Source organism: Salmo salar, chromosome ssa06 (genome assembly GCF_905237065.1).
Source record: "Salmo salar chromosome ssa06, Ssal_v3.1, whole genome shotgun sequence".
In the NCBI taxonomy this organism is placed as follows: Eukaryota; Metazoa; Chordata; class Actinopteri; order Salmoniformes; family Salmonidae; genus Salmo; species Salmo salar.
The window spans coordinates 95,331,979-95,359,649 of record NC_059447.1 but is presented as its reverse complement, the minus strand read 5'-3'; the positions used below and the strand labels follow the sequence as shown (position 1 = coordinate 95,359,649).

The window sequence follows — 27,671 nt, the reverse complement described above, 5'->3', positions numbered from 1 at the left end:
CCCTCTGCCCCCAGCTGTGCCCTCGACACCATATGTGAATTGATTGCCCCCATCTATCTTCTGAGCTCGTGCTACTAGGTGACCTAAACTGGGACATGCTTAACACCCCGGCCATCCTACAATCTAAGCTTGATGTCCTCAATCTCACACAAATTATCAATGAACCTACCAGGTACAACCCCAAATCCGTAAACACGGGCACCCTCATAGATATCATCCTAACTAACTCGCTCTCCAAATACACCTCTGCTGTTTTCAAGATCCCAGTGATCACTGCTTCATTGCCTACATCCGTAATTGGTCTGCGATCAAACGACCACCCCTCATCACTGTCAAACACTCCCTAAAACTCTTCTGCAAGCAGGCCTTTCTAATCGACCTGGCCGGGTATCCTGGAATGACATTGACCTCATCCCGTCAGTAGAGGAAGCCTGGTTATTCTTTAAAAGTGCCTTCCTCACCATCTTAAATAAGCATGCCCCATTCAAAAAATGTTGAACTAGGAATAGATATAGTCCTTGGTTCACTCCAGACCTGTCTGCCGTTGACCATCACAAAACATACTGTGGCGTTCTGCATTAGTATCAAATAGCCCCCTGTGATATGCAACTTTTCAGGGAAGTTAGGAACAAATATACACAGGCAGTTAAGAAAGCTAAGGCTAGCTTTTTCAAACAGAAATTTGCATCCTGTAGTACAAACTCAAAAAAAGTTCTGGGACACTGTAAAGTCCATGGAGAATAAGAGCACCTCCACCCAGATGCACACTGCTCTGAGGCTAGGAAACACTGTTACCACTGATAAATCCACTATAATTGAGAATTTCAATAAGCATTTCTCTACGGCTGGCCATGCTTTCCACCTGGTTACCCCTACCCCGGTCAACCCCCCGGCACCCTCCACAGCAACCCGCCAAAGCCCCCACCATTTCTCCTTCACCCAAATCCAGATAGCTGATGTTCTGAAAGAGCTGCAAAATCTGAAACCCATACAAATCAGCCGGGCTAGACAATCTGGACCCTCTCTTTCTAAAATAATCTGCCGAAATTATTGCAACCCCTGTGCCACAGGGTTAAATTCTCGGGCCGACTCTTTTCTCTGTATACATCAACGATGTCGCTCTTGCTGCTGGTGATTCCCTGATCCACCTCTACGCAGACGACACCATTCTGTATACATCTGGGCCCTCTTTGGACACTGTGTTAACTAACCTCCAGACGAGCTTCAATGCCATACAACTCTCCTTCCGTGGCCTCCAACTGCTCTTAAATGCATGTAAAACCAAATGCATGCTATTCAATCGATCGCTGCCCGCACCTGCTCGCCCGTCCAGCATCACTACTCTGGATGGTTCTGACTTAGAATATGTGGACAACTACAAATACCTGGGTGTCTGGTTAGACTGTAAACTCTCCTTCCAGACTCACATTAAGCATCTCCAATCCAAAATTAAATCTAGAATCGGCTTCCTATTTCGCAACAATGCATCCTTCACTCATGCTGCCAAACATTCCCTCGTAAAACTGACCATCCTACTGATCCTCGACTTCGGTGATGTCATCTATAAAATAGCCTCCAACACTCTACTCAACAAATTGGGTGCAGTCTATCACAGTGCCATCCGTTTTGTCACCAAAGCCCCATATACTACCCACCACTGCGTCCTGTATGCTCTCGTTGGTTGGCCCTCGCTTCATACTCATCGCCAAACCCACTAGCTACAGGTTATCTACAAGTCTCTACTAGGTAAAGCCCCGCCTTATCTCAGCTCACTGGTCACCATAGCAGCACCCACCCGTAGCACGCGCTCCAGCAGGTATATCTCATTGGTCACCCCCAAAGCCAACTCCTCCTTTAGCTGCCTTTCCTTCCAGTTCTCTGCTGCCAATGACTGGAACGAACTGCAAAAATCACTGAAGCTGGAGACTCATATATCCCTCACTAGCTTTAAGCACCAGCTGTCAGAGCAGCTCACAGATCACTGCACCTGTACATAGCCCATCTGTAAATAGCCCACCCAACTACCTCATCCCCATACTGTTATTTATTTATTTATCTTACTCTTTTGCACCCCAGTATCTCTACTTGCACATTCATCTTCTGCACATCTACCATTCCAGTGTTTAATTGCTATATTGTAATTAATTCGCCACCATGGCCTATTTAGTGCCTTATCTTACCTCATTTGCACTCACTGTATATAGACTTTTTGTTTTCTTTTGTTCTACTGTATTATTGACTGTATGTTTGTTTTATTCCATGTGTAACTCTGTGTTGTTGTATGTGTCGAATTGCTTTGCTTTATCTTGGCCAGGTCGCAGTTGCAAATGAGAACTTGTTCTCAACTAGCCTACCTGGTTAAATAAAGGACTTGTTCTCAACTAGCCTACCTGGTTAAATAAAGGACTTGTTCTCAACTAGCCTACCTGGTTAAATAAAGGACTTGTTCTCAACTAGCCTACCTGGTTAAATAAAGGTGAAATAAAAAAATAGAAAATGTGTGTGTATGTGTGTGTGTCGGTCTCTCTCTCTCTGTGTGTGTTTGTAAGTGTGTGTGTGTGTGTATGTGTGTGTGTCGGTCTCTCTCTCTCTGTGTGCGTTTGTAAGTGTGTTTGTGTGTGTGTGTATGTGTGTGTGTTGGTCTCTCTCTCTCTGTGTGTGTTTGTGTGTGTCTTGCTTTCTATGTGTTTGTGTGTGTGTGTCTGTGTGTCTCTCTCTCTGTGTGTGTATGTGTGTGTGTCTCTCTCTCTGTGTGTGTATGTGTGTCTGTCTCTCTCTTTCTCTCTCTCTCTGTCTCGCTCTGTTCGTCTCTCTCTCTCTCTCTCTCTCTCTCTCTCTGTCTCTCTCTCTGTCTCTCTCTCTCTCTCTCTCTGTGTGTGTGTGTCTGTCTCTCTCTGTGTATGTGTGTGTGTGTGGTGTGTGTGTGTGTGTGTGTGTGTGTGGTGTGTGTGTGTGTGTGTTCTCCAGGCCCAGTCTTGAGTGCTTTTCCTGTTTCCCTGGAAGGCTGTTCTGATTGGCCAACCCAGGGGACCCCAGATATCATGTTTAGCCCCAAACCAACATGCATCCCTCATCCTGCACAGCCTGCCGTGTCAGAGCGGGTTCGGTGCGTTCAGGCGATCACAGTCTCTGCACTTTCTGCTAAAGTGGTTTAGTCTACTCAGGATAGGCTGATGGGGTGTGACATCACGGCACTTTGTTATATATTTTAAAGATGAGCCCAGAGCCTTCACTTCCCTTAATGAACACACTACTCAGAGAGGGTGGGTCTGTGTGTCTGTGTGTGTTGAGCCCAGAGCCTTCACTTCCCTTAATGAGCCTAGGTGTAATCATACCAACATACAGGAACTAAAGTCCTTCTGCTCACCCGATCTACCAGCATATTGATAACGCTACGCGCATACGCAATACCCTCGACCATTGCTACTCTAACTTCCGCGATGCATACAAAGCCCTCCCCCGCCCTCCCTTCGGCAAATCCGACCACGACGCCATCTTGCTCCTTCCGTCTTATAGGCAGAAACTCAAACAGGATGTACCAGTGACGAGAACCATTCAACTCTGGTCCGACCAATCGGGAGCCACGCTTGAAGATTGTTTTGATCACGCGGAATATGTTCCGGTCAGCCTCAGAGAACAACATCGACCTATACGCTGAATCGGTGAGTGTGTTTATAAAGAAGTGCATTGGAGATGTTGTACCCACTGTGACTATTAAAACCTTCCCTAACCAGAAACCGTGGATAGATGGCGGCATTCACGGAAAACTGAAAGCGCAATCCACCGCATTTAACCATGGAAAGAGGTCTGGGAATACGGCTGAATATAAACAGTGTAGCTATTCCCTCCGCCAGGCAATCAAACAAGTGAAATGCCAGTACAGGGACGAGATGAAGTTGCAATTCAATGGCTCAGAGACGAGACGTATGAGGCAGGGTCTACAGGAAATCACGGACTACAAAAAGAAATCCAGCCACAACACGGACACTGACATCACGCTTCCAGACAAACTCAACACCTTCTTTGCCCGCTTTGAGGATAATACAGTGCCACCATCACGGCCCGCTAACAAGGACTGCGTCCCCCCCCTCCTTCTCCGTGGCTGATGTGAGTAAAACATTTAAACGTGTTAACCCTCGCAAGGCTGCTGGCCCAGACGGCATCCCTAGCCGCGTCCTCAGAGCATGCGCAGACCAGCTGGCTGGTGTGTTTACGGACATATTCAATCGCTCCCTATCCCAGTCTGTTGTCCCAACATGCTTCAAGATGGCTGCCATTTTTCCTGTACCCAAGAAGGCAAAGATAACTGATCTAAATGACTACCGCCCCGTAGCACTCACTTCTGTCATCATGAAGTGCTTTGAGAGAATAGTCAAGGATCATATCACCGCCACCTTACCTGCCACCCTAGACCCACTTCAGTTTGCTTACCGCCCCAACAGGTCCACAGACGACGCAATCGCCATCACATTGCAGACTGCCCTATCCCATCTGGACAAAAATAATACCTAAACTCAGTAAAAAAAGAAATGTCCCTTTTTCAGGACCCTGTCTTTCAAAGAGAATTTGTAAAAATCCAAATAACTTCCCAGATATTCATTGTAAAGGGTTTAAACACTGTTTCCCATGCTTGTTCAATGAACCATAAACAATTAATGAACATACACCTGTGGAACGGTTGTTCAGACAACTAACAGCTTACAGACGGTAGACAATTAAGGTCACAGTTACGAAAACTTAGTACACTAAAGAGGCCTTTCTACTGACTCTGAAAAACACCAAAAGAAAGATGCCCAGGGTCCCTGCTCATCTGCGTGAACGTGCCTTAGGCATGCTTCAAGGAGGCATGAGGACTGCAGATGTGGACAGGGCAATAAATTGCAATGTCCATACTGTGAGACACCAAAGACAGCGATACAGGATCACAGGATGGACAGCTGATCGTCCTTGCAGTGGCTGACCACGTGTAACAACACCTGCACAGGATCGGTACACCCAAACATCACACCTGTGGGACAGGTACAGGATGGCAACAACAACTGCCCGAGTTACACCAGGAACGCACAATCTCTCCATCAGTGCCCAGACTGTTCGCAATAGGCTGAGAGAGGCTGGACTGAGGGCTTGTAGGCCTGTTGTAAGGCAGGTCCTCACCAGACATCACCGGCAACAATGTCGCCTATGGGCACAAACTCACCGTCACTGGACCAGACAAGACTGGAAAAAAAGTGCTCTTCACTGACGAGTCACGGTTTTGTCTCACCAGGGGTGATGGTCGGATTTGCGTGTATTGTCGAAGGAATGAGCGTACCACCGAGGCCTGTACTCTGGAGCGGGATCGATTTGGAGGTGGAGGGTCCGTCATGGTCTGGGGTGGTGTGTCACAGCATCATCGGACTGAGCTTGTTGTCATTACAGGCGTCATAACGCTGTGCGTTACAGGGGAAGACATCCTCCTCCCTCATGTGGTACCCTTCCTGCAGGCTCATCCTGACATGACCCTCCAGCATGACAATGCCACCAGCCATACTGCTCATTCTGTGCGTGATTTCCTGCAAGACAGGAATGTCAGTGTTCTGCCATGTCCAGCGAAGAGCCCGGATCTCAATCCCATTGAGCACGTCTGGGACCTGTTGGATCGGAGGGTGAGGGCTAGGGCCAAATGTCTGGGAACTTGCAGGTGCCTTGGTGGAAGAGTGGGGTACCATCTCACAGCAAGAACTGGCAAATCTGGTGAAGTCCATGAGGAGGAAATGCACTGCAGTACTTAATGCATCTGGTGGCCACACCAGACTGTTACTTTAGATTTTGACCCCCCCTTTGTTCAGGGACACATTATTCCATTTCTGTTAGTCACATGTCTGTGGAACTTGTTCAGTTTATGTCTCAGTTGTTGAATCTTATGTTCATACAAATATTTACACATGTTAAGTTTGCTGAAAATAAATGCAGTGGGTGTTTCTTTTTTGCTGAGTTTATGTAAGAATACTTTTCATTGATTACAGTTCAGCATTCAACACCATAGTACCCTCCAAGCTCATCATCAAGCTGGAGGCCCTTGGTCTCAAACCCTTCCTGTGCAACTGGGTCCTGGACTTTCTGACGGGCCACCCCCAGGTGGTAAAGGTAGGAAACAACAACAACCACTTTGCTGACCCTCAACTCCGGGGCCCCACAAGGGTGTGTGCTGAACTCCCTCCTGTACTCCCTGTTCACCCACGACTGCGTGGCCATGCACGCCTCCAACACAATCATCAAGTTTGCAGACGACACAACAGCAGTGGGCTTGATCACCAACAACGACGAGACAGCCTACAGGAAGGAGGTGAGGGAACTCAGAGTGTGGTGTCAGGAAAACAACCTCTCACTCAACATCAACAAAACAAAGGAGATGATCGTGGACTTCAGGAAACAGCAGAGGGAGCACCCCCCTATCCATTTTGAAGGGACAGCAGTGGAGAAGTTGGAAAGTTTTAAGTTCCTCGGTGTACACATCACAGACAAAATGAAATGGTCCACCCACACCGACAGTGTGGTGAAGAAGGCACAACACCGCCTCTTCAACCTCAGGAGGCTGAAGAAATTTGGTTTGTCACCCAAAACCCAAAACTTTTACAGATGCACAATCAAGAGCATCCTGTCAGGCTGTATCACCGCCTGGTAGGACAACTGCACTGCCCTCAAACGCAAGGTTCTCTCTCTCTCTACAGCACACGATGTCACAAGAAGGCCAAAAATATCATCAAGGACATCAACCACCCGAGCCACATCCTGTTCACACCGCTACCATCCAGAAGGCGAGGTCAGTACAGGTGCATCAAAGCTGGGACCGAGAGACTGAAAAACAGCTTCTATCTCAAAGCCATCAGACTGTTAAACAGCCATCACTAACTCAGAGAGGCTGCTGCCTACATTGAGACCCAATCACTGTTAATAAATGGATCACTAGTCACTTTATAGAATGCACTCTCAACACTGCCACTTTATATAATGTTTACATATCTTATATTACTCAAATCACATGTATATACTGTATTTTATATAATCTATTGAACCTTGCCTATGCCGCTCGGCCATCGCTCATCCATATACTTACGTACTTATGCTTATGTACTTATGTACATATTCTCATTCACCCCTTTAGATTTGTGTGTATTAGGTAGTTGTTGGGGAATTGTTAGATTATTGTTAGATATTACTGCACTGTCGGAACTATAAGCAAAAGCATTTCGCTACACTCGCATTAACATCTGCTAACCATGTGTATGTGACAAATAAAATGTGATTTGATTTGATTGGCCCACACCAACTACTCAGAGAGGGTGTGTCTGTGTGTCTGTGTGTCTGTGTGTTCGTCATTAGGAGATAGAGAGTAGATTCATAGTTTGCATCCATACTGCTCTTAACTTCTTGGTGACAGGGGGCAGTATTCGGAAATTCAGATGAATGACGTGCCCAAATTAAAGTGCCTGCTACTTGGGCCCAGAAGGTAGGATATGCATATTATTAGTAGATTTGGATAGAAAACACTCTGAAGTTTTTAAAACTGTTTGAATGATGTCTGTGAGTATAACAGAACTCATATGGCAGGAAAAAACCTGAGAAAAAAATCCAGCCAGGAAGTGGTTTGTAGTTTTTCAACTGATTGCAGTTTAGAAAGGCAGTGTCTGTGGGGTCATTTTGCACTTCCTAAGGCTTCCACTAGATGTCAACAGTCTTTGTAACCTTGTTTCATGCTTCTACTGTTTCTGGGTAGAGAATAAGAGCTGTCTCAAGCCTGGGACCAGTGAGTTGTTTACTGCGCAGGCACACAGGCTGGAATATTATCGAAGATTTATGTTAAAAAGACCCTAAGGATTGATTGTAAACATCGTTTGACATGTTTCTACGAACGGTAATGGAACGATTTGACTTTTCGTCTCGGGTTTTGCACTCACGCATTATGCCTTTGGATTAGTGATCTGAACGCGCGAACAAAATGGAGGTATTTGGACATAAATATGGAGTTTATCGAACAAAACGAACATTTCTTGTGGAAGTGGGAGTCCTGGGAGTGCATTCCGACGAAGATCAGCAAAGGTAAGTGAAGATTTATAATACTATTTCTGAGTTTAGTTGACTCCAGAACTTGGCGGGTAACTGTATAGCTTGCTTTGATGGCTGAGATCTGTACTCAGAATATTGAACAATGTTCTTTCGCCGTAAAGCTATTTTGAAATCTGACACAGCGGTTGCATTAAGGAGAAGTGTATCTATAATTCTTTCAATAACTGTTGTAAATTCTATTAACGTTTATGATGAGTATTTTTGTAAATTGATGTGCTCATTCACCGGAGGGTTTGGAGGCAATACATTTTCTGAACATCACGCGCCAATGTAAAATGGGGTTTATGGATATAAATAATAACTTTATCGAACAAAACATACATGTATTGTGTAACATTGAGTCCTGGGAGTGTCATCTGATGAAGATCATCAAAGGTTAGTGATTCGTTTTAGCTGTATTTCTGGTTTTTGTGACGCCTCTCCTTGCTTGGAAAATGGCTGTGTGGTTTTTCTTGTTTAGGCGCTGTCCTAACATAATCTAATGTTATGCTTTCACCGTAAACCCTTTTTGAAATCGAACAATGTGCTTGGATTAACGAGAAGATTATCTTTAAAATGGGATATAATAGTTGTATGTTTGAGAAATGTATATGGGACGCTAGCGTCCCACATGTCCCAGAGAGGTTAAATAGCCATCACTAACTCAGAGAGGCTGCTGCATACACCGAGACCCAATCACTGGACACTAAATGGATCACTAGACACTTTAAACAATGCCACTTTAAATAATGTGACTTTAATAATGTTCCATATCTTACATTACTCATATCACATATGCAGTTGAAGTCAAAAGTTTACATACACTTAGGTTGGAGTCAATAAAACTTGTTTTTCAACCAATCCACAAATTTCTTTTTTTAACAAATTATAGTTTTGGCAAGTCGGTTAGGACATATACTTTGTGCATGACACAAGTAATTTTTCCAACAATTGTTTACAGACAGGTTATTTCACTTATAATTCACTGTATCACAATTCCAGTGGGTCTGAAGTTTACATACACTAAGTTGACTGACATTAAACAGCTTGGACAATTCCAGAAAATGATGTCATGGCTTTAGAAGCTTCTGATAGGCTAATTGACATCATTTGAGTCAATTGGAGGTGTACCTGTGGATGTATTTCAAGGCCTAACTTCAAACTCACTGTCTCTTTGCTTGACATCATAGGAAAATCAAAATAAATCAGCCAAGACCTCAGAAAAAAAATTGTAGACCTCCACAAGTCTGGTTCATCCTTGGAAGCAATTTCCAAACTCCTGAAGGTACCATGTTCATCTGCTCATCTGTACAGTATAAACACCATGGGACCACGCAGCTGTCATACCGCTCAGGAAGGAGACACGTTCTGTCTCCTAGAGATGAATGTACTTTGGTGGGAAAAGTGCAAATCAATCCCAGAACAACAGCAAAGGACCTTGTGAAGATGCTGGAGGAAAAAGGTACAAAAGTACCCATATCCCACAGTAAAATGAGTCCTATATCGACATAACCTGAAAGGCCGCTCAGCAAGGAAGAAGCCACTGATCCAAAACTGCCATAAAAAGCCAGAATACGATTTGCAACTGCACATGGGGACAAAGATCGTACTTGTTGGAGAAATGTCCTCTGGTCTGCCAGGGGCTCCTCTTACAACTCTTACAACTGGACCTATACCTGGCCACCGTTCCCCCAGCTCCCTCGGGAAGGGAGAGAGTGTCCGCCCTCATCTCATGCCTCTTGGGGAGAGCTCTGGAGTGGGCAAGCGCCGTGTGGGGAGAAGGAGACGCGGCGTTGGACCACTTCGATGAGTTCACCTCAAATGGAAGAGCCGTTCCGCCGCCGCTCTTCCTTCGGGCGGATGGTCGAAGACGGCCCGGAAGCGGCGGGGGAACGGCTCTTCCATTTGAGGCAGGGGACGAGGAGCGCACAGGAGTTCGCCCTGGAATTCCTGACCTTGGCCGCCGGAGCAGAATGGAGCGACAGGGCCCTTATCGACCACTACCGATGCAGCCTGTGCGAGGACGTCCAACAGGAATTGGCCTGCAGGGATGCCACCATCACTTTTGACCAACTGATGGATATGTCCATCCGGTTGGATAACCTGCTGGTCACCCGCAGACGTCTAGAGGGGGCTCTGTCGGTTCCATCTTCCAGCACCCCAGCTCCGGTGCCCATGGAGCTGGGAGGGGATGCACGTAGGAAGGCTGGAGGAGGGGCCTTCACGTGCACCATCTGTGGCCACAGAGGGCACACTGCCGGTCGGTGCCGGGTTGGTTCCTCTGGGAGTCGAGGCAGCAGGCAGGGCACTCTGGCGTCACCCCACGTGAGTCTGCACCACTCTCATCCAGAGTCCTCTGTTGTCCAACTGTTTGTACTTGTTTGTTTCCCTGAGTTTTCCCCGCATTCCCAGCATAAGGCGCTCGTCGATTCAGGTGCAGCTGGGAATTTATCGACAGAGCGTTCGCTCTTAGTTTAGGGAACCCCATTATTCCTGTAGTTAGACCATTCCCGGTTCATGCTCTGGATAGTCAACCATTAGGGTCCAGGCTAATCAGGGAGGCCACCATCTCCCTGGCCATGGTGACGCAGGGGGGGTCACGATGAGATAATCAGTCTCTTCCTCATTGACTCTCCTGCGTTTCCCGTGGTACTAGGCCTTTCCTGGTTGGCTCGTCATAACCCCACCATTTCCTGACAACAGAGGGCTCTCACGGGGTTTTCGCGAGAGGGCTCGGGTGAGGTGTGTAGGGGTTTCCGTTAGTGCTACCACAGTGGAAAGTCCAGACCAGGTCTACACCGTGCGCATCCCCCCAGAATATGCCGATTTGTTATTTGATTTTATTTGATTACTGTTAGCTAGCTAGCTAACGTTAGCTGGCTGGCTCGCTAGCTAACGTTACGTGTATGATCTATGTAGTAATACTCTTCATATCTCAGAAATATTTGCATTGTTACTATAGCCTAATGTTATCTAGCTAGCTAACATTGAACCTAGTTGGTTAGCTTTAGCTACCTGCAGATGCATGCATAGTACATCTCTGTGGCGGAGATCTTTGTGGGCTATACTCAGCCTTGTCTCAGGATGGTAAGTTGGTGGTGAAGATATCCCTCTAGTGGTGTGGGGGCTGTGTTTTGGCAAAGTGGGTGGGGTTATATCCTGCCTGTTTGGCCCTGTTCGGGGGTATCATCGGATGGGGCCACAGTGTCTCCTGACCCCTCCTGTCTCAACCTCCAGTATTTATGCTGCAGTAGTTTATGTGTCGGGGGGCTAGGGTCAGTCTGTTATATCTGGAGTATTTCTCCAGTGTCCTGTGTGAATTTAAGTATGCTCTCTCTAATTCGCTCTTTCTCTCTTTCTTTCTTTCTCTCTCTTGGGGGATCTGAGCCCTAGGACCATGCCTCAGGACTACCTGGCATGATGACTCCTTGCTGTCCCCAGTCCACCTGGCCGTGCTGCTGCTCCAGTTTCAACTGTTCTGCCTGCGGGTATGGAACCCTGACCTGTTCACTGGACGTGCTACCTGTCCCAGACCTGCTGTTTTCAACTCTCTAGAGACAGCAGGAGCGGTAGAGATACTCTGAATGATCGGCTATGAAAAGCCAACTGACACTTACTCTTGAGGTGCTGACCCGTTGCACCCTCGACAACCATTGTGATCATTATTATTTGACCATGCTGGTCATTTATGAACATTTGAACATCTTGGCCATGTTCTGTTATAATCTCCACCCGGCACAGCCAGAAGAGGACTGGCCACCCCTCATAGCCTGGTTCCTCTCTAGGTTTCTTCCTAGGTTTTGGCCTTTCTAGGGAGTTTTTCCTAGCCACCGTGCTTCTACACCTGTGTTGCTTGCTGTTTGGGGTTTTAGGCTGGGTTTCTGTACAGCACTTTGAGATATCAGCTGATGTAAGAAGGGCTTTATAAATACATTTGATTTGATTTGATACACGGTAGTATGAGTTGGGATTATGGTTCATTGTTTTGCTAGCTAGCTACATGTATAAACAAAATACCCCACTATGCAAGTAACAATTTCACTGTACCGTGATAAACTTTGATTTCATTTGATATAGTGTGTGTTTACCATAGACAGTAATGTGAAGAACACCATGACCTGCACTAAAGTCAAATAAGGATGTAGGCCAAGGACTAGATGAAGTGTATATTTACTACTACTTTTTGATACTACTTTCACCACTTTTAGTCTTGTAATCTTTGGTTGTTTACTACACTACCTTACTCACCCTGTTTAGCCTCACATGTGAATCCTTAAAGAGATGCCTGGGGCTTATTCAAGAAAGATCAAGTGTAATATATTATAAAAATAAAGCAACCTGGATAGAATATGGGGAAAAGGTTTTTATTTTTTAATCTTCGACATAGAAATGCTACCAAAAATAATTTACTGAAACTTGTTACAAATTACGGAGTCAACAAATTATATTTTGAAGGAGGAAGCAAAGTACTTTAAGCATATATTTTTGTTTCAGTCTCCTCCATCTCCACTAACCGAAGCTAATTGTATGGATTTTTTTTCTATTAACTATGTAAAATTAACAGCCGTACAGAAAGACTCATGTGAAAGCTAAATTACAGAGGAGTAACTTCTTGATGCAATTAAAGCCTTCTGGTTGTGAAAACTCCAGGGCTGGATGGCATACCAGTTGAAGTAAACCAAACTTTTTTTGACTCAGAGGACCATTATTAGCATGTTTTATCCACTCCTATATAAATGGTAGATTCTCGGACACTCAACAAGAAGGTCTGATTTCATTATTACTGAAACAGGATCCAAGTGGTAAATGTAAAGATCCAGTCCATTTAAAACATTGGAGGCCCCTTACACTTCAGTGATGTGATGCAAACATTATAGCTAAATGTATAGCGCATAGAATTAAAAATGGTTTTGGCGCATATTATTAATTCTAATCAAGATATGTTTTTTTTACATGGGCGATACATTGGAGATAATACAAGACAAGTACTGGAAACAATAGAACACTATAAAATATCTGGGAAACCAGGCCTGCTATTCATAGCTGACTTTGGTTCACTAGACTGGAGCACATAGCTAGTAGAATGTGAGTCCAGTGGGAACCAAATCTCATAAGAGAATTCAAAGAGAACAGGTGTGACTCCCGTTCAGAATGAATTATTTGATTCTGGTTCACTAGACTCATTCTATTCTATCTGGACCCTGATAACGTGCAAATGGAGTTTCTATCATTTGTATTTATATTTATTATGGATCCCCATTAGCTGCTGCCACTCTTCCTGGGGTCCGGCAAAAGTTAAGACAGTTAGACAATTTTAAAAACATTACAATACATTCATTACAGAATTAACAACACATTGTGTGCCGACTCCACTACCACATATCTACAACGCAAAATCCATGTGTACATGTGTGTATAATGTGTATGTTATCATGTGTTTGTATGCATGTGTCTGTGCCTATGTTTGTGTTACTTCACAGTCCCCACAATCTCTATTCCACTGTGAGCCATGAGAGATTGACATGCATGTCATTAATGTTAGCTCTCTGTGTACATTTATTAATTAAGGGCCAGATGTGCTGACTTGTTCTGAGCCAACTCCAATTTTTCCAAATCCCTCTTTGTGGCACCTGACCACATGACTGAACAGCAGTCCAGGTGCGTTAAAACCAGGGCCTGTAGGACCTGCCTTGTTGATAGTGTTGTTAAGAAGGTAGAAACTAGGGCCTGTAGGACCTGCCTTGTTGATAGTGTTGTTAAGAAGGTAGAAACTAGGGCCTGTAGGACCTGCCTTGTTGATAGTGTTGTTAAGAAGGTAGAAACTAGGGTCTGTAGGACCTGCCTTGTTGATAGTGCTGTTAAGAAGGTAGAAACTAGGGCCTGTAGGACCTGCCTTGTTGATAGTGCTGTTAAGAAGGTAGAAACTAGGACCTGTAGGATCTGCCTTGTTGATAGTGTTGTTAAGAAGGCAGAGCAACACTTTATTATGGACAGACTTCTCCCCATCTTAGCTACTGTTGTATCAATATGTTTTGACCAGGACAGTTCACAATCCAGGGTAACTCCAAGCAGTTTAGTCACCTCAACTTGATCAATTTCCACATTATTCATTATGAGATGTAGTTGAGGTTTAGGGTTCAGTGAATGATTTGTCCCAAATACAATGCTATTTGTTTTGGAAAACTGTAGGACTAACTTATTCCTTGCTACAGACACTGAAACTAACTGCAGCTCTTTGTTAAGTGTTGCAGTCATTTCAGTCGCTGTAGTAACTGACGTGTATAGTGTTGAGTCATCCGCATACATAGACACTCTGGCTTTACTCAAAGCCAGTGGCATGTCGTTAGTAAAGATTGTTAAAAGCAAAGGGCCTAAACAGCTGCCATGGGGAATTCCTGATTCTACCTGGATTATGTTGGAGAGGTTTCCATTAAATAACCCCCTCTGTGTTCTGTTAAACAAGTAACTCTTTATCCACAATATAGCAGGAGGTGTAAAGCCATAACACACAAGTTTTTCCAGCAGAAGACTATGATCGATAATGTCGAAAGCTACACTGAAGTTTAACAAGACAGCCATCACAATAGTTTATCATCAATTTCTTTCAGCCAATCATCAGTCATTTGTGTAAGTGTCAACTGTTGTTGAGTGTCCTTCCCTATATGCGTGCAAAAAGTCTGTTGTCAATTTGTTTGCTATGAAATAACATTGTATCTGGTCAAACACAATTTTTTCCAGAAGTTCACTAAGGGTTGGTAACAGGCTGATTGGTCGGCTATTTGAGCCAGTAAAGGGGGCTTTACTATTCTTGGGTAGCGGAATGACTTTAGCTTCCCTCCAGGCCTGAGGGCACACACTTTCTAGTAGGCTTAGATTGAAGATATGTTAAATAGGAGTGGCAATATCGTCCGCTATTATCCTCAGTAATTTCCCATCCAGATGTTCAGAACCCGGTGGCTTGTCATTGTTGATAGACAACAATAATTTTTTCACCTCTTCCACATTCACTTTACAGAATTCGAAAGTACAATTCTTGTCTTTCATAGTTTGGTCCGATATACTTGGATGTGTAGTGTCAGTGTTTGTTGCTGGCATGTCATCCCTAAGTTTGTTTATCTTGCCAATGAAAAAATCATTAAAGTAGTTGTCAAAATCAGTGGGTTTTGTGATAAATGAGCATCTGATTCATTGAGTTGGCTTTTTTCCCCAAAATTTCATTTAAGGTGCTCCAAAGCTTTTTACTATCATTTTATGTATCATATATCTTTGTTTCATAGTATAGTTTATTTTTTATTTTTATTCAGTTTAGTCACGTGATTTCTTAATTTACAGTACCTTTGCCAATCAGTTGGGCTGCCAGACTTATTTGCCATACCTTTTACCTCGTCCCTCTCAACTATACAATTTTTCAATTCCTCATCAGTCCAAGGGGATTTAACAGTTTTTACAGTCATGTTCTTAATGGGTGCTTATTAGTAACTGGAATAAATAGTTTCATAAATGTGTCCAGTGTAGCATCTGGTTGCTCCTCATTACACACCACAAACCAGCAAATATTCTTTACATCATCAACATATGAATCACTACAATCCTTATTGTATGACCTCGTATACACTATATTAGGCCCAGCCTTTGGAACTTTGGTTTTCCTAGATATGGCTACTATATTGTGATCACTACATCCTATGGATCTGGATAGTGCTTTAAAGCATATTTCTTCAGCATTAGTAAAGTTGTGATCAATACATGTTGATGAATATATATATATATATATATATATATATATATACTTCAAAAGTTTGGGGTCACTAAAAATGTCCTTGTTTTTGAAAGAAAAACACATTTTGGTCCATTAAAATAACATCAAAATGATCAGAAATACAGTGTTTAATGTTGTAAATTACTATTGTAGCTGGAAATCGCAGATTTGTTATGGAATATCTACATAGGCATACATAGGCCCATTATCAGCAACCATCACTTCTGTGTTCCAATGGCACGTTGTGTTAGCTAATCCAAGTTTATCATTTTAAAAGGCTAATTGATCATTAGAAAACCCTTTTGCAATTATGTTAGCACAGCTGAAAACTGTTATCCTGATTAAAGAAGCAATAAAATGGGCATTCTTTAGACAAGTTGAGTATCTGAAGCATCAGCATTTGTGGGTTCGATTACAGGCTCAAATTGTCCAGAAACAAAAAACTTTCTTCTGAATCTCATCAGTCTATTATTGTTCTGAGAAATGAAGGCTATTCCATGCGAGAAGTTGCCAAGAAACTGAAGATCTCATACAACGCTGTGTACTACTCCCAGAACAGCGCAAACTGGCTCGAACCAGAATAGAAAGAGGAGTGGGAGGCCCTGGTGCACAACTGAGCAAGAGGACAAGTCCATTAGCGGGTCTAGTTTGAGAAACAGACACCTCATAAGTCCTCAACTGGCAGCTTCATTAAATAGTACCCGCGAAATACCAGTCTTAACGTCAACAGTGAAGTGGTGACTTTGGGATGCTGGCCTTCTAGGCAGAGTTCCTCTGTCCAGTCTCAATGTCAACAGTGAAGAGGCGACTCTGGGATGCTGGCCTTCTAGGCAGAGTTGCAAAGAAAAAGCCATATCTCAGACTGGCCAATAAAAATAAAAAGATTAAGATGGGCAGGAGAACACAGACACTGAACAGAGGAACTCTGCCTAGAAGGCCAGCATCCCGGAGTTGCATAATGCCCCCTGTCAGTTGGATAGGTTAAAAAACTGTCTGTCCCACTTCCACCTGTTTCCTCAGCCACCATGATTCTAGCCTCGCCCTGCTCCTCTTCCTCCCTTCAAGGCTTGTCTGGCCTAGCTTGTGCTCAGGATCGTATCCGCCGATACCTGACAACCTGTATCCTCCTCTGTCGAAGTTGCTTCTTCTGGCACAATGGAACAGCTTGGCCTTGGCTCACTTGACCCGCTAAAAGCTGCAGCTGGCGATGATAAACTTAGATCCTGGGGCGGCAGGGTAGCCTAGTGTTTAGAGCGTTGGATTAATAATCGAAAGGGTGCAAGATCGAATCCCTGAGCCAACAAGGTAAAAATGTGTCTTTCTGCCCCTGAATAAGGCAGTTAACCCACTGTTCTTAGGCCATCATTGAAAATAAGAGTTTTTTCTTAACTGACTTGCCTAGTTAAATAAAGGTAAAATAAAATAAAGAATCCTCTTCTGGTCCCGCTACATTGCTTGTGCTGGCAATGGCTGCACATGAACTGCATTTGAAAAAGTAATCTTATTTTGATACCTCCTTTGCTTTCTCATTTTTGGTCTTCCTCTTTTGGGCTCCACTTTTGTGTTAATACATTGCTGATTTTTAAATTCGTAATTTTCTGTTCTCGACTCTCTCTTTTATTTTTTGGCCTTTGTCTCTTGATAGCTAGCTCAACTGCTGCTTAAAACGATGACAGAAACAACAAGGCTTTGGAGAGTATTTGCACAATGAATCCCAGAATACATTTAATTACCTTAACATTGTATTGAAACTACTGAATAATATGACTTATTTAGCAAGTGAATTTGATTTATTGTCATCAATACACTAAAATATCATGCTGACTTACGTAGTAGCAAAAAAAAAAAACATTTTGTTGGCGAAACCATCAGTAGGATCATTTATCATACAAATTGTGGATGTGATGGACCCACGTCAGCAATTCATATTTGGGCATGGTGGGGCGGTATTCTGGGCCTGTCACTGGGCCCATGTACATCGCGGGCCCTGGTGCGATCGGACAGTGTGGTTAGATTAACGAGAGTCTTGTCTTTAAATAGCTGTAAAATAGTCATATGTTTGAGAAATTGAAGTAATAGCATTTCTAAGGTATTTGAAAATCGCGCCACTGGCTGTTGCGTAGGTGGGACGAATTCATCCCGCCTGCCCTAGAGAGGTTAAATGTATTCCAGGTGACTACCTCATGAAGCTGGTTGAGAGAATGCCAAGAGTGTGCAAAGCTGTCATCAACGCAAAGGGTGGCTACATTGAAGAATGTAAAATATAAAATATATTTAGATTTGTTTAACACTTTTTTGGTTACTACATGATTCCATATTTGTTATTTCATAGTTTTGATGTCTTCTCTATTATTCTACAGTGTAGAAAATTGTAAAAATAAAGAAAAACCTTGGAATGAGTAGGTGTGTCCAAACCTTTGACTGGTACTGTACATATGTATGTATGTATGTATGTATGTATGTATGTATGTATGTATGTATGTATGTATGTATGATGTGTATTTGCCCCCCAAAAATGGGGGATTGGAAGTGTCGCACACAATTACATTGATGGAAGCTACAATCTATCTGAGAGCTCTCCAGTAGACCTCTCCAGTAGGTTTACCAAAACTTTCACAGGCCATTTTCTCAAAAGAGAGGTTACAAGTTCATTAACTTTCGAAGCAGAATTACTTTCCCATTGTTCCTCAACTGCAGTGTATGACATACCATTTTCTAGTCTCTACTTTTATCCAATGTAAAAAATTGAATTGAAAATGTTGCTATGTAGGACCAAATCCAGGTGGTGGGTCACAAATACTGTACCTGTTTAAAGGTAAACTCTGTGAAATTACATTTCCATGAGCAGCACTGCGGATACTGCAAGCGCGAGATGCAAGACTTCGCTCCCACACAGTCACACACAGAATCTGTTGCATGTGCATGGGTTTGCTTCACTCTGTTAGAGAGTGGTAGGTATGGGACCAAAACAGTGTGGGAGTTTAGCCTTGTGCTTCAACGCTCTTAGTTACTGCGGAATTGACACACTATGCTGTTTACTTTGTGCACCTACTTCATCACTGAGTAAACGTTAAGGGGACAACCATATCCTGCTGTCCTCTGATTCAGAATCAAATAAATCGGGATATATACAGTGCTTTCATAAAGTATTCATACCCCTTGACTTATTCCACTTTTTGTTCTGTTACAGCCTGAACTGTATTATTCACACATCCACACACAATACCCCATAATTATGAAGTGAAAACATGTTTTTAGAAATGTTTGGACATTTATTGAAAATTAAATACAGAAAGTCATGTCATAGATTTTCAACTCAGCCACTCAGGAACATTCACTCTCTTCTCGGTAAGCAACTCCAGTGTAGGTTTGGCCTTGTGTTTTAGGTTATTGTACTGCTGAAGTGTGAATTTATCTCGCTGTGACTGGTGGAAATCAGACTAAACCAGGTTTTTCCTCTAGGATTTTGCCTGTGCTTATCTCCATTCCATTTATTTTTATCCTGAAAACTCACCAGTCCTTAACTATTACAAGCATACCCATAACATGATGCAGCCACCACTATGCTTTAAAATATGGGGAGTGGTACTCAGTAATGTTCTGTATTGGATTTGCCCCAAACATAACACTTTGTATTCAGAACAAAAAGCTATCTGCTTTGTCACATTTTTTGCAGGATTACTTTAGTGCCTCGTTGTAAACAGGATTCATGTTTTGGAATATTTTTATTCTGTACAAGCTTCCTTCTTTTCACTCTGTCAATTGGGTTATAGTATTGTGGAGTAACTACAATGTTGTTGATCCATCCTCATGTTTTCACATATCACAGCCATTAAATTCTGTAACTGTTTTAAAGTCACCATTGGCCTCATGGTGAAAATCCCTGAGCGGTTTCCTTCCTCTCCGGCAACTGAGTTAGGAAGGACGCCTGTATCTTTGTAGAGACTGGGTGTATTGATAGACCATGCAAAGTGTAATTAATGACTTCATCTTGCTCAATGGGATATTCAATTTTTTTTTTTACCCATCTACCAATAGGTGCCCTTCTTTGCGAGGCATTGGAAAACCTCCCTGTTCTTTGTGGTTGAATCTGTGTTTGAAATTCACTGCTCGACTGAGGGATCTTCCAGATAACAGAGATCAGTTAGTCATTCACAAATCATGTTAAACACTATTATTGTTACATTTGTGTGTATGAGGTAGTTGTTGTGGAATTGTTAGATTACTTGTTAGATATTACTGCACTGTCAGAACTAGAAGCACAAGCATTTCACTACACTCGCATTAACATCTGCTAACCATGTGTATGTGACCAATATTTGTTTTGTTTGATTTGATTTGATTTATTGCAGACCGAGTGAGTCGTATTTTGGGACTTGATAAGCACATTTTTACATTTTTACATTTTTACATTTTTACTCATTAACTTATTTAGGATTATTTAGGCTCATTAACAATATTTCAGCTTTTCATTTTGTATTAATTTGTAAACATTTTTTAAACCATAATTACATTTTTACATTATGGGATATTGTGTGTATGCCAGTGACCAAAAAAAAATGTTTTTTTTTTTATTTAAGTAAAAATCCAAGTGGTGTGAATACTTTCTGAAGTCACTGTACTTCTTCTTATTATCAATGGGTCTTTAAATCTCCACATCCTTCTTATTAGGTGGGACTTGCGAAGCAAAAGTCACGAATTTAAATCCTCGTCATACTTATTTCGCAAGTTACTCCTCTTACACCGTTTAAGCTAGAAACGCTTTCAAACTTCATAATGTGTAAACTGTTGTGGAATAGTGTGCTTACATTTAACTTTTTGATATCTTTTATACTTTTTAAACTATTGTACTTTTTTTCCTCCTTTTTGTTCTGCAACACAGAAAAAAGTCAAGGGGTATGAATACTTTCCTAAGGCACTGTATAACCCTAGCCATAACATTAACAACAGATCTGACCTCTTCTCTCCTCCTTTCCTCTCCTCCCTCCCCCTTCTCTCCTCTCCTCTCCTCTTTTCCTCCTCTCCTCCCCCAACTCTCACCCTTTTCTTTTCTCTCCTCTCCTCTCCTCTCCTCTCCTCTCCTCTCCTCTCCTCTCTGTTCCTCCTCATCTCACCTCTCCTCTCCTCTCCTCTCTGATGTGTGTGAGTGAAAAGCAGAGAGGAAGATTCTAATTACAGCACTGAAACATTGGGCAGAGAGTAGCAGAGTAGCGGGAGACATTTTAAAAGGCTGGGTTGTGTGTGTGCTTGTGTGTGTGTGCGTTTGAAAGGCTGGTTGAAGGAAGATGGATGTTGCTGTCTGTGGCTTCAAACACTGACCTTGGCTGCTAATCATACTAATGATGCTAACTACTCTAATAACGGCTGAGCGTGTGTGTGTGTGATAAGGAGAGATGGAGTGTAGCCTATGTGAGATTGAGTATCATAATCAGAGGCGCTAACGCTAATGAGCTAGCGCTTTGAAGCTAACTGCCCGGCGAGGGCCTCTCTCTGCGAAGTCATTAGTTGACCTGCAGACTGCCTGATTAAAATGCTTTTGATGAAAATGTCAAGGATTTTCTCTCTTTTTTTTTCCTTTTTTTACATTCACATTTCTGTGAAGCATGATAAATATTGCACCAGTCTCTTTTTGGAGGGAAAGTGAGTCCTGTTACCAAGACAACTTCAAAGATCCTTCAGATGAGGCTGGATGAGATCGATTTGCTGTTTTTATTGGAGTTGAAACAGACAAATATGGTTAAAAGGAGGAGAGAGCTTAGGAACACTTCCCTTCAACCCTCAAACACTCTCAAACTGTAGAGTGGTGGATCCCGAACTGTGGGTTGGGACCCACTTGTGGGTTGAAGCAGGGATCCAGGTGGATTGCAGGATTACATTTTTTTGGTGGATTGCAAAAAACAAAACAAGAACAACAACAACATTGGAAATACATAAATGGTGGAGGATCGGTGATGACCCCCAGATCATCACCGATCCTCCACCAAATTTCACCAAATTTTGGTGCTAGACCTGGAGAGGCCTACAAGCCACAGTGTCTCGCACCCTCTGTGTAATTTGGTGCAGGATCGGTGATGATCTGAGGGGTTCTTCAGCAAGGCTGGAATCGGGCAGATTTGTCTTTGTGAAGGACGCATGAATCAAGCCACGTACAAGGTCGTCCTGGAAGAAAACTTGCTTCCTTCTGCTCTGACAATGTTCCCCAACTCTGAGGATTGGTTTTTTTCCAGCAGGACAATGCTCCATGCCACACAGCCAGGTCAATCAAGGTGTGGATGGAGGACCACCAGACCAAGACCCTATCATGGCCAGCCCAATCTCCAGACCTGAACCCCATTGTAGCTGAGGACCACCAGATCAAGACCCTGTCATGGTCAGCCCAATCTCCAGACCTGAACCCCATTGAAAACCTCTGAAATGTGATCAAGACGAAGATGGATGGTCACAAGCCATCAAACAAAGCCGAGCTGCTTGAATTTTAACGCCTGGAGTGGCATAATGTCACTCAACATCAATGTCAAAGACTGGTGGAGAAAGCTGTGATTGAAAATCAGGGTTATTCCACCAAATATTGATTTCTGAACTCTTCTTAACTTCATTAGGGTAGGGGGCACTATTTTCACCTCTGGATGAAAAGCGTGCCCAAAGTAAACTGCCTGTTACTCAGGCACAGAAGCCAGGATATGCATATCATTTGTAGATTTGGATAGAAAACACACTAAAGTTTCTAAAACTGTTAAAATAATGTCTGTGAGTATAACAGAACTGAAATGGCAGGCGAAAACCTGAGGAAAATCCTTCCAAGAAGTGCCATTACCTTGAAATGGCTGTTTTTCCAATGAAAGCCTATCCACCATTTAAAGGGATAGGACCCAGATTCCATTCCCTATGGCTTCCACTAGTTGTGAACAGTCTTTAGACATTGTTTCAGGCTTTAATTCTGAAAAATGAGGGAGAATGACAACATTGAGTGAGTGGACCCTGGGATGTCCTCAGAACTGGTAACTGCACGAGACCGAGAGCACGCCTTTCTTGTTTTCATTTTATATTGACAAAGCGTTTGTCCGGTTGAAATTTGATCGATTATTTAGGCTAAAAACAACCTGAGGATTGATTATAAACATCGTTTGACAACTGCGAACTTTACGGATACTATTTGCCCTTTGTGACCGCATTTGAGCCATTGGATTACTGAACAAAACGCGCCAACAAAATTGAGGTTTTTGGATATAAAGAGGGACTTTATCGAACAAAACAAACATTTATTGTGTAACTGGGAGTCTTGTGAGTGCAACCATACGAAGATCAAAGGTAAGTGATTCATTTTATTGCTATTTCTGACTTCCGTGACTAATCTACTTGGCTGGTAACTGTACGTAATGTTTTGTGTGCTGAGCGCTGTCCTCAGATAATCGCATGGTTTGCTTTTGCCGTAAAGCCTTTTTGAAATCTGACATGGTGAATGGATTAACACGAAGTTAACCTTTATTTTGATGTGTAACACATATATTTTCAAGAATTTAAAATATTTGAATGGAGTATTTTTGAATTTCGCGCTCTGCAATTTCACTGGATGTTGGCCAGGTGGGATGCTACCGTCCCCCTAGAGAGGTTTTTAAGGACAACAAAGTCAAGGTGTTGGAGTGGCCATCACAAAGCCCTGACCTCAATCCTATAGAACATTTGTGGGCAGAACTGAAAAAGTGTGTGGGAGCAAGGAGGCCTACAAACCTGACTCAGTTACACCAGCTCTGTCAGGAGGAATGGGCCAAAATGCACCCAACTTATTGTGGGACGCTTGTGGAAGGCTACCCGAAACGTTTGACCCAAGTTAAACAATGCAATGCAACAAAATGCTAATTGAGTGTATGTAAACTTCTGACCCACTGGGAATGTGATGAAAGAAATAAAACTGAAAGAAATAATTCTCTCTACTATTATTCTGACATTTCACATTCTTAAAATAAAGTGGTGATCCTAACTGATCTAAGACCGGGAATTTTTACTAGGATTAAATGTCAGGAATTGTGAAAACTGAGTTTAAATGTATTTGGCTAAGGTGTATGTAGTCTTCCGACGTCAACTGTATATATATATACAGTACCAGTAAAAATCTTGGACACACCTGCTCATTCAAATGTTTTTATTTTATTTTATTTTTTTTACAATTTTCTACATTATAGAATAATAGTGAAGACATCAAAACTGTGAAATAACAGTTATGGAATCATATAGTAACCAACAAAGTGTTAAACAAATCGAAATATGTTATATTTGAGATTATTCAAAGTAGCTACCCTTTGCCTTGATAACAGCTTTGCACACTCTTGGCATTCTCTCAACCAGCTTCATGAGTTAGTCACCTGGAATGCTTTTCCAACAGTCTTGAAGGAGTTCCCACACATGCTGAGCACTTGTTGGCTGCTTTTCCTTCACTCTGCATTCCAACTCATACCAAATCATCTCAATTGGGTTGAAGTCGGGTGATTGTGGAGGCCAGGTCATCTGATGCAGCACTCCATCACTCTCCTTCTTGGTTAAATCAATAATGACAAACCTCCTGGCATTGACAGCTTAGCTGGAAAGCTACTGAGGATGGTGGCTGACTCTATAGCCACTCCCTTCCTGTCATATATTTAATCTTAGCCCTGAGAAATGTCTTTGTCCTCAGGCTTGGAGGGAACCCAGCTACCCAGCTGAATCTGGTAATGAATGCTGTGGCTGTTAAAAGTTACCTTAAATTATAAACTGTCATGGTCAAAGACATAGAGTCAAGGGTTGTAAAGATGGGGAGAGGTCTGTCCGTAGTAAAGAGATGCTTTTCTGTTTTGACACCACACTCCACAAAGCAAGTCCTGCAGGCTCTAGTGTTATCTTATCTTGATTATTGTCCAGTCATATGGTCGAGTGCTGCAACGAAAGACCTAGTTAAGCTGCAGCTGGCCCAGAACAGAGCGGCACATCTTGCTCTTCATTGTAATCAGAGGGCTGATATAAATACTATGCATGCGCCAGTCTCTCTTGGCTAAGAGTTGAGGAGAGACTGACTGCATCACTTGTTTTTACAAGAAACATGAATGCGTTGTAAATTCCTAATTGCTTGTATAATCACCACAGCACTGACACGCACACTTACCCCACCAGACATGGCACCATCGGTCTCTTCACAGTCTCCAGGTCCATAACAAATTCAAAGAAATATACACTATTATACTCCCTTCCATCGTGTATAGCGTAAGCGAACAGCAAACCTGGTTTAAAAAACAAATACGGCACAACGTCTCTCCCCCATGAGACCTACTTGTTGTGTGTAGATACTGACGTGACCTACTTCTTGTGTGTAGTTACTGACATGTATGTAGAACTGATATATGCGCACACACTACATGTTAATGTATGTAACTTGTAATATCTTTTTCGTTATAGGTTTTGATGTGATTAATTACGTCTCCCCTCTCATTGCCCCCTTTCAGTGTCTACTATGTCTCCTCTCCTCTTAGTGTCTGCGCTGTCTCCTCTCTCTGCTCTCCTCTCCTCTGTGCCTCCTCTCCTCTCAGTGCCCGCTTTCCTTTACTCCTTTCAGTGCGTCCTCTCCTGTGTCTCCCCTCTCATTGTCCCCTTTCAGTGTCTACTATGTCTCCTCTGTGTCCTCTCAGTGTTTCCTCTTCTAACTGTCTCCCCTCTCTGTCTCCTGTGTCTCTCCTCCTCCATCTCTCTCCTCGTGTGTGTGTGTGTGTGTGTGTGTGTTATGGATCCCCATTAGCTGCTGCCAAGGCAAAATTAAGGCAGTTTATACAATTTTAAAAACATTACAATGCATTCACAGATTTCACAACACACTGTGTGCCCTCAAGCACTCCATCCCTACCACTTATCTACAATACAATATCCATGTGTACTTGTTGGTATGGTGCGTATGTTATTGTGTATGCATGTGTCTGTGCCTATGTTTGCTGCTTCACAGTCCCCACTGTTCCGTAAGGTGTATTTCTATCTGTTTTTTACATTTACATTTTAGTCATTTAGCAGACACTCTTATCCAGAGTGACTTACAGTAAGTAGTGAATGCATACATTTCATTTTCATTTCATACATAAAAAAAAAAAAAAATTGTACTTGGCCCTCCGTGGGAATCGAACCCACAACCCTGGCGTTGCAAACACCATGCTCTACCAACTGAGCCATCTGATTCCATTGCTGAAATAACATTTTATTGGTCACATACAAATGGTTAGCAGATGTTAATGCGAGTGTAGCAAAATGCTTGTTTAAAAAAAAAAGCCTATAGGACGGTAGGAGCAAAATGGAGTCGTGGTCGGATTTTCCGAAGGGAGGGCCTTATTATACATCGCAGAAGTTAGAGTAGCAGTGATCCAGTGTATTGCCCGCACGAGTGCTATAATCAATATGCCGATAGAATTTAGGTAGCCTTCTCAAATTTGCTTTTCTAAAATCCCCAGCTACAACAAAATGCAGCCTCAGGATATATGGTTTGCATAGAGTCCAGTGAAGTTCCTTGAGGGCTATCGTGGTATCTGCTTGAGAGGGGGATATACACGGCTGTGACAATAACTGACGAGAATTCTTTGGAGATATGGTCGGCATTTGATTGTAAGGAATTCTAGGTCAGGTGAGCAGAAGGACTTGAGTTCCTGTATGTTATGATTACACCATAAGTCGTTAATCATGAAGCCCTTCTTCTTCCCAGAGATGTTTATACGACGCCTGAAGAATCCCGGTGGCTGTACCGACTAGGATAACATATCCCGAGAGAGCCATTTTTCCGTAAAACAGAGAATATTAGTCTCTGTAAAGCAACACTTGCCCTAATTTCATCTACCTTGTTGTCTAGGGACTGGACATTGGCGAGTAATATACTCGGAAGTGGTGGGTGGTGTGCAAGCCTTCGAAGTCTGACCAGGAGGCCGCTCCGTCTACCTCTTCTGCGGCGATGTTGTTTTGGGTTGGCCTCTGGAACCAGATCCAATGTCCTGGGTGGTGGTCCGAACAGAGGATCCGCTTCGGGGAAGTCGTATTCCTGGTTGTAATGTTGGTGAGTTGACGTCGCTCTGATATCCAATAGTTCTTCACCGCTGTATGTAATAACACTTAAGATTTTCCCGGGCCATCAATGTAAGAAATATTTCATTAAAAAAAATACGAAATACTGCATAGTTTCCTAAGGACTAGAAGCGAGGCAACCCTCTCTGTCGGCACCATCTTGATAATAACTGCTTGCATCAGTTACTTGATGTGGAAAAGAGTTCCATGTAGTCATGGCTCTATGTAGTACTTTGCACATCCCTTAGTCTGTTTCTGGACTTGGGGACTGTGAAGAGACCCCTGGTGGCATGTCTTGTGGGGTATGCATGGGTGTCCGAGCTGTGTGCCAGTAGTTCAAACAGACAGCTCGTGCATTCAACATGTCAATACCTCTCACAAATACAGGTAGTGATGAAATCAATTTCTCCTCCGCTTTGAGCCTGTGTACATCCTAGGGCCAGCCGTGCTGCCCTATTCTGAGTATATTGCAATTTTCCTATGTCCCTTTTCGTGGCACCTGACCACAGGACTGAACCTCTCCTGTCTCCTCTCCGTGTCTCCTCTCCTCTGTCTCGTCTCAGTAGTCCGTCTCCTGAAGGAACAAGAGTAGGAACCATGTTGTATTGTTGGGACATGGCCCTATCTCCACAGAGGGTGTGTTTGTTTTAGCGCAGTAGTAGCTTGGACATTCAGGGAGTTGGATCTCAGAGTGAATTTTATCAAACTGAAGGCAGAGGTTCAAAGACCACAATGCCTTTGGCTTAAAACCAACTACAGCTAGTACCAC

At 43.0% G+C, this 27,671-nt stretch overlaps 1 protein-coding gene across 1 annotated transcript in view; it reads right to left on the bottom strand.

The window, feature by feature from the left end:
* Window positions 1-26,620, bottom strand: part of LOC106593120 (histidine-rich glycoprotein-like) — a 78,037-nt gene extending 51,417 nt beyond the window's left edge. The window contains exon 1 of the mRNA XM_045719542.1: window positions 26,590-26,620. Coding sequence (XP_045575498.1) covers window positions 26,590-26,620 — 31 coding nt within the window. The remainder of the gene's footprint in view (window positions 1-26,589) is intronic.
* Window positions 26,621-27,671: the final 1,051 nt, after the last annotated feature.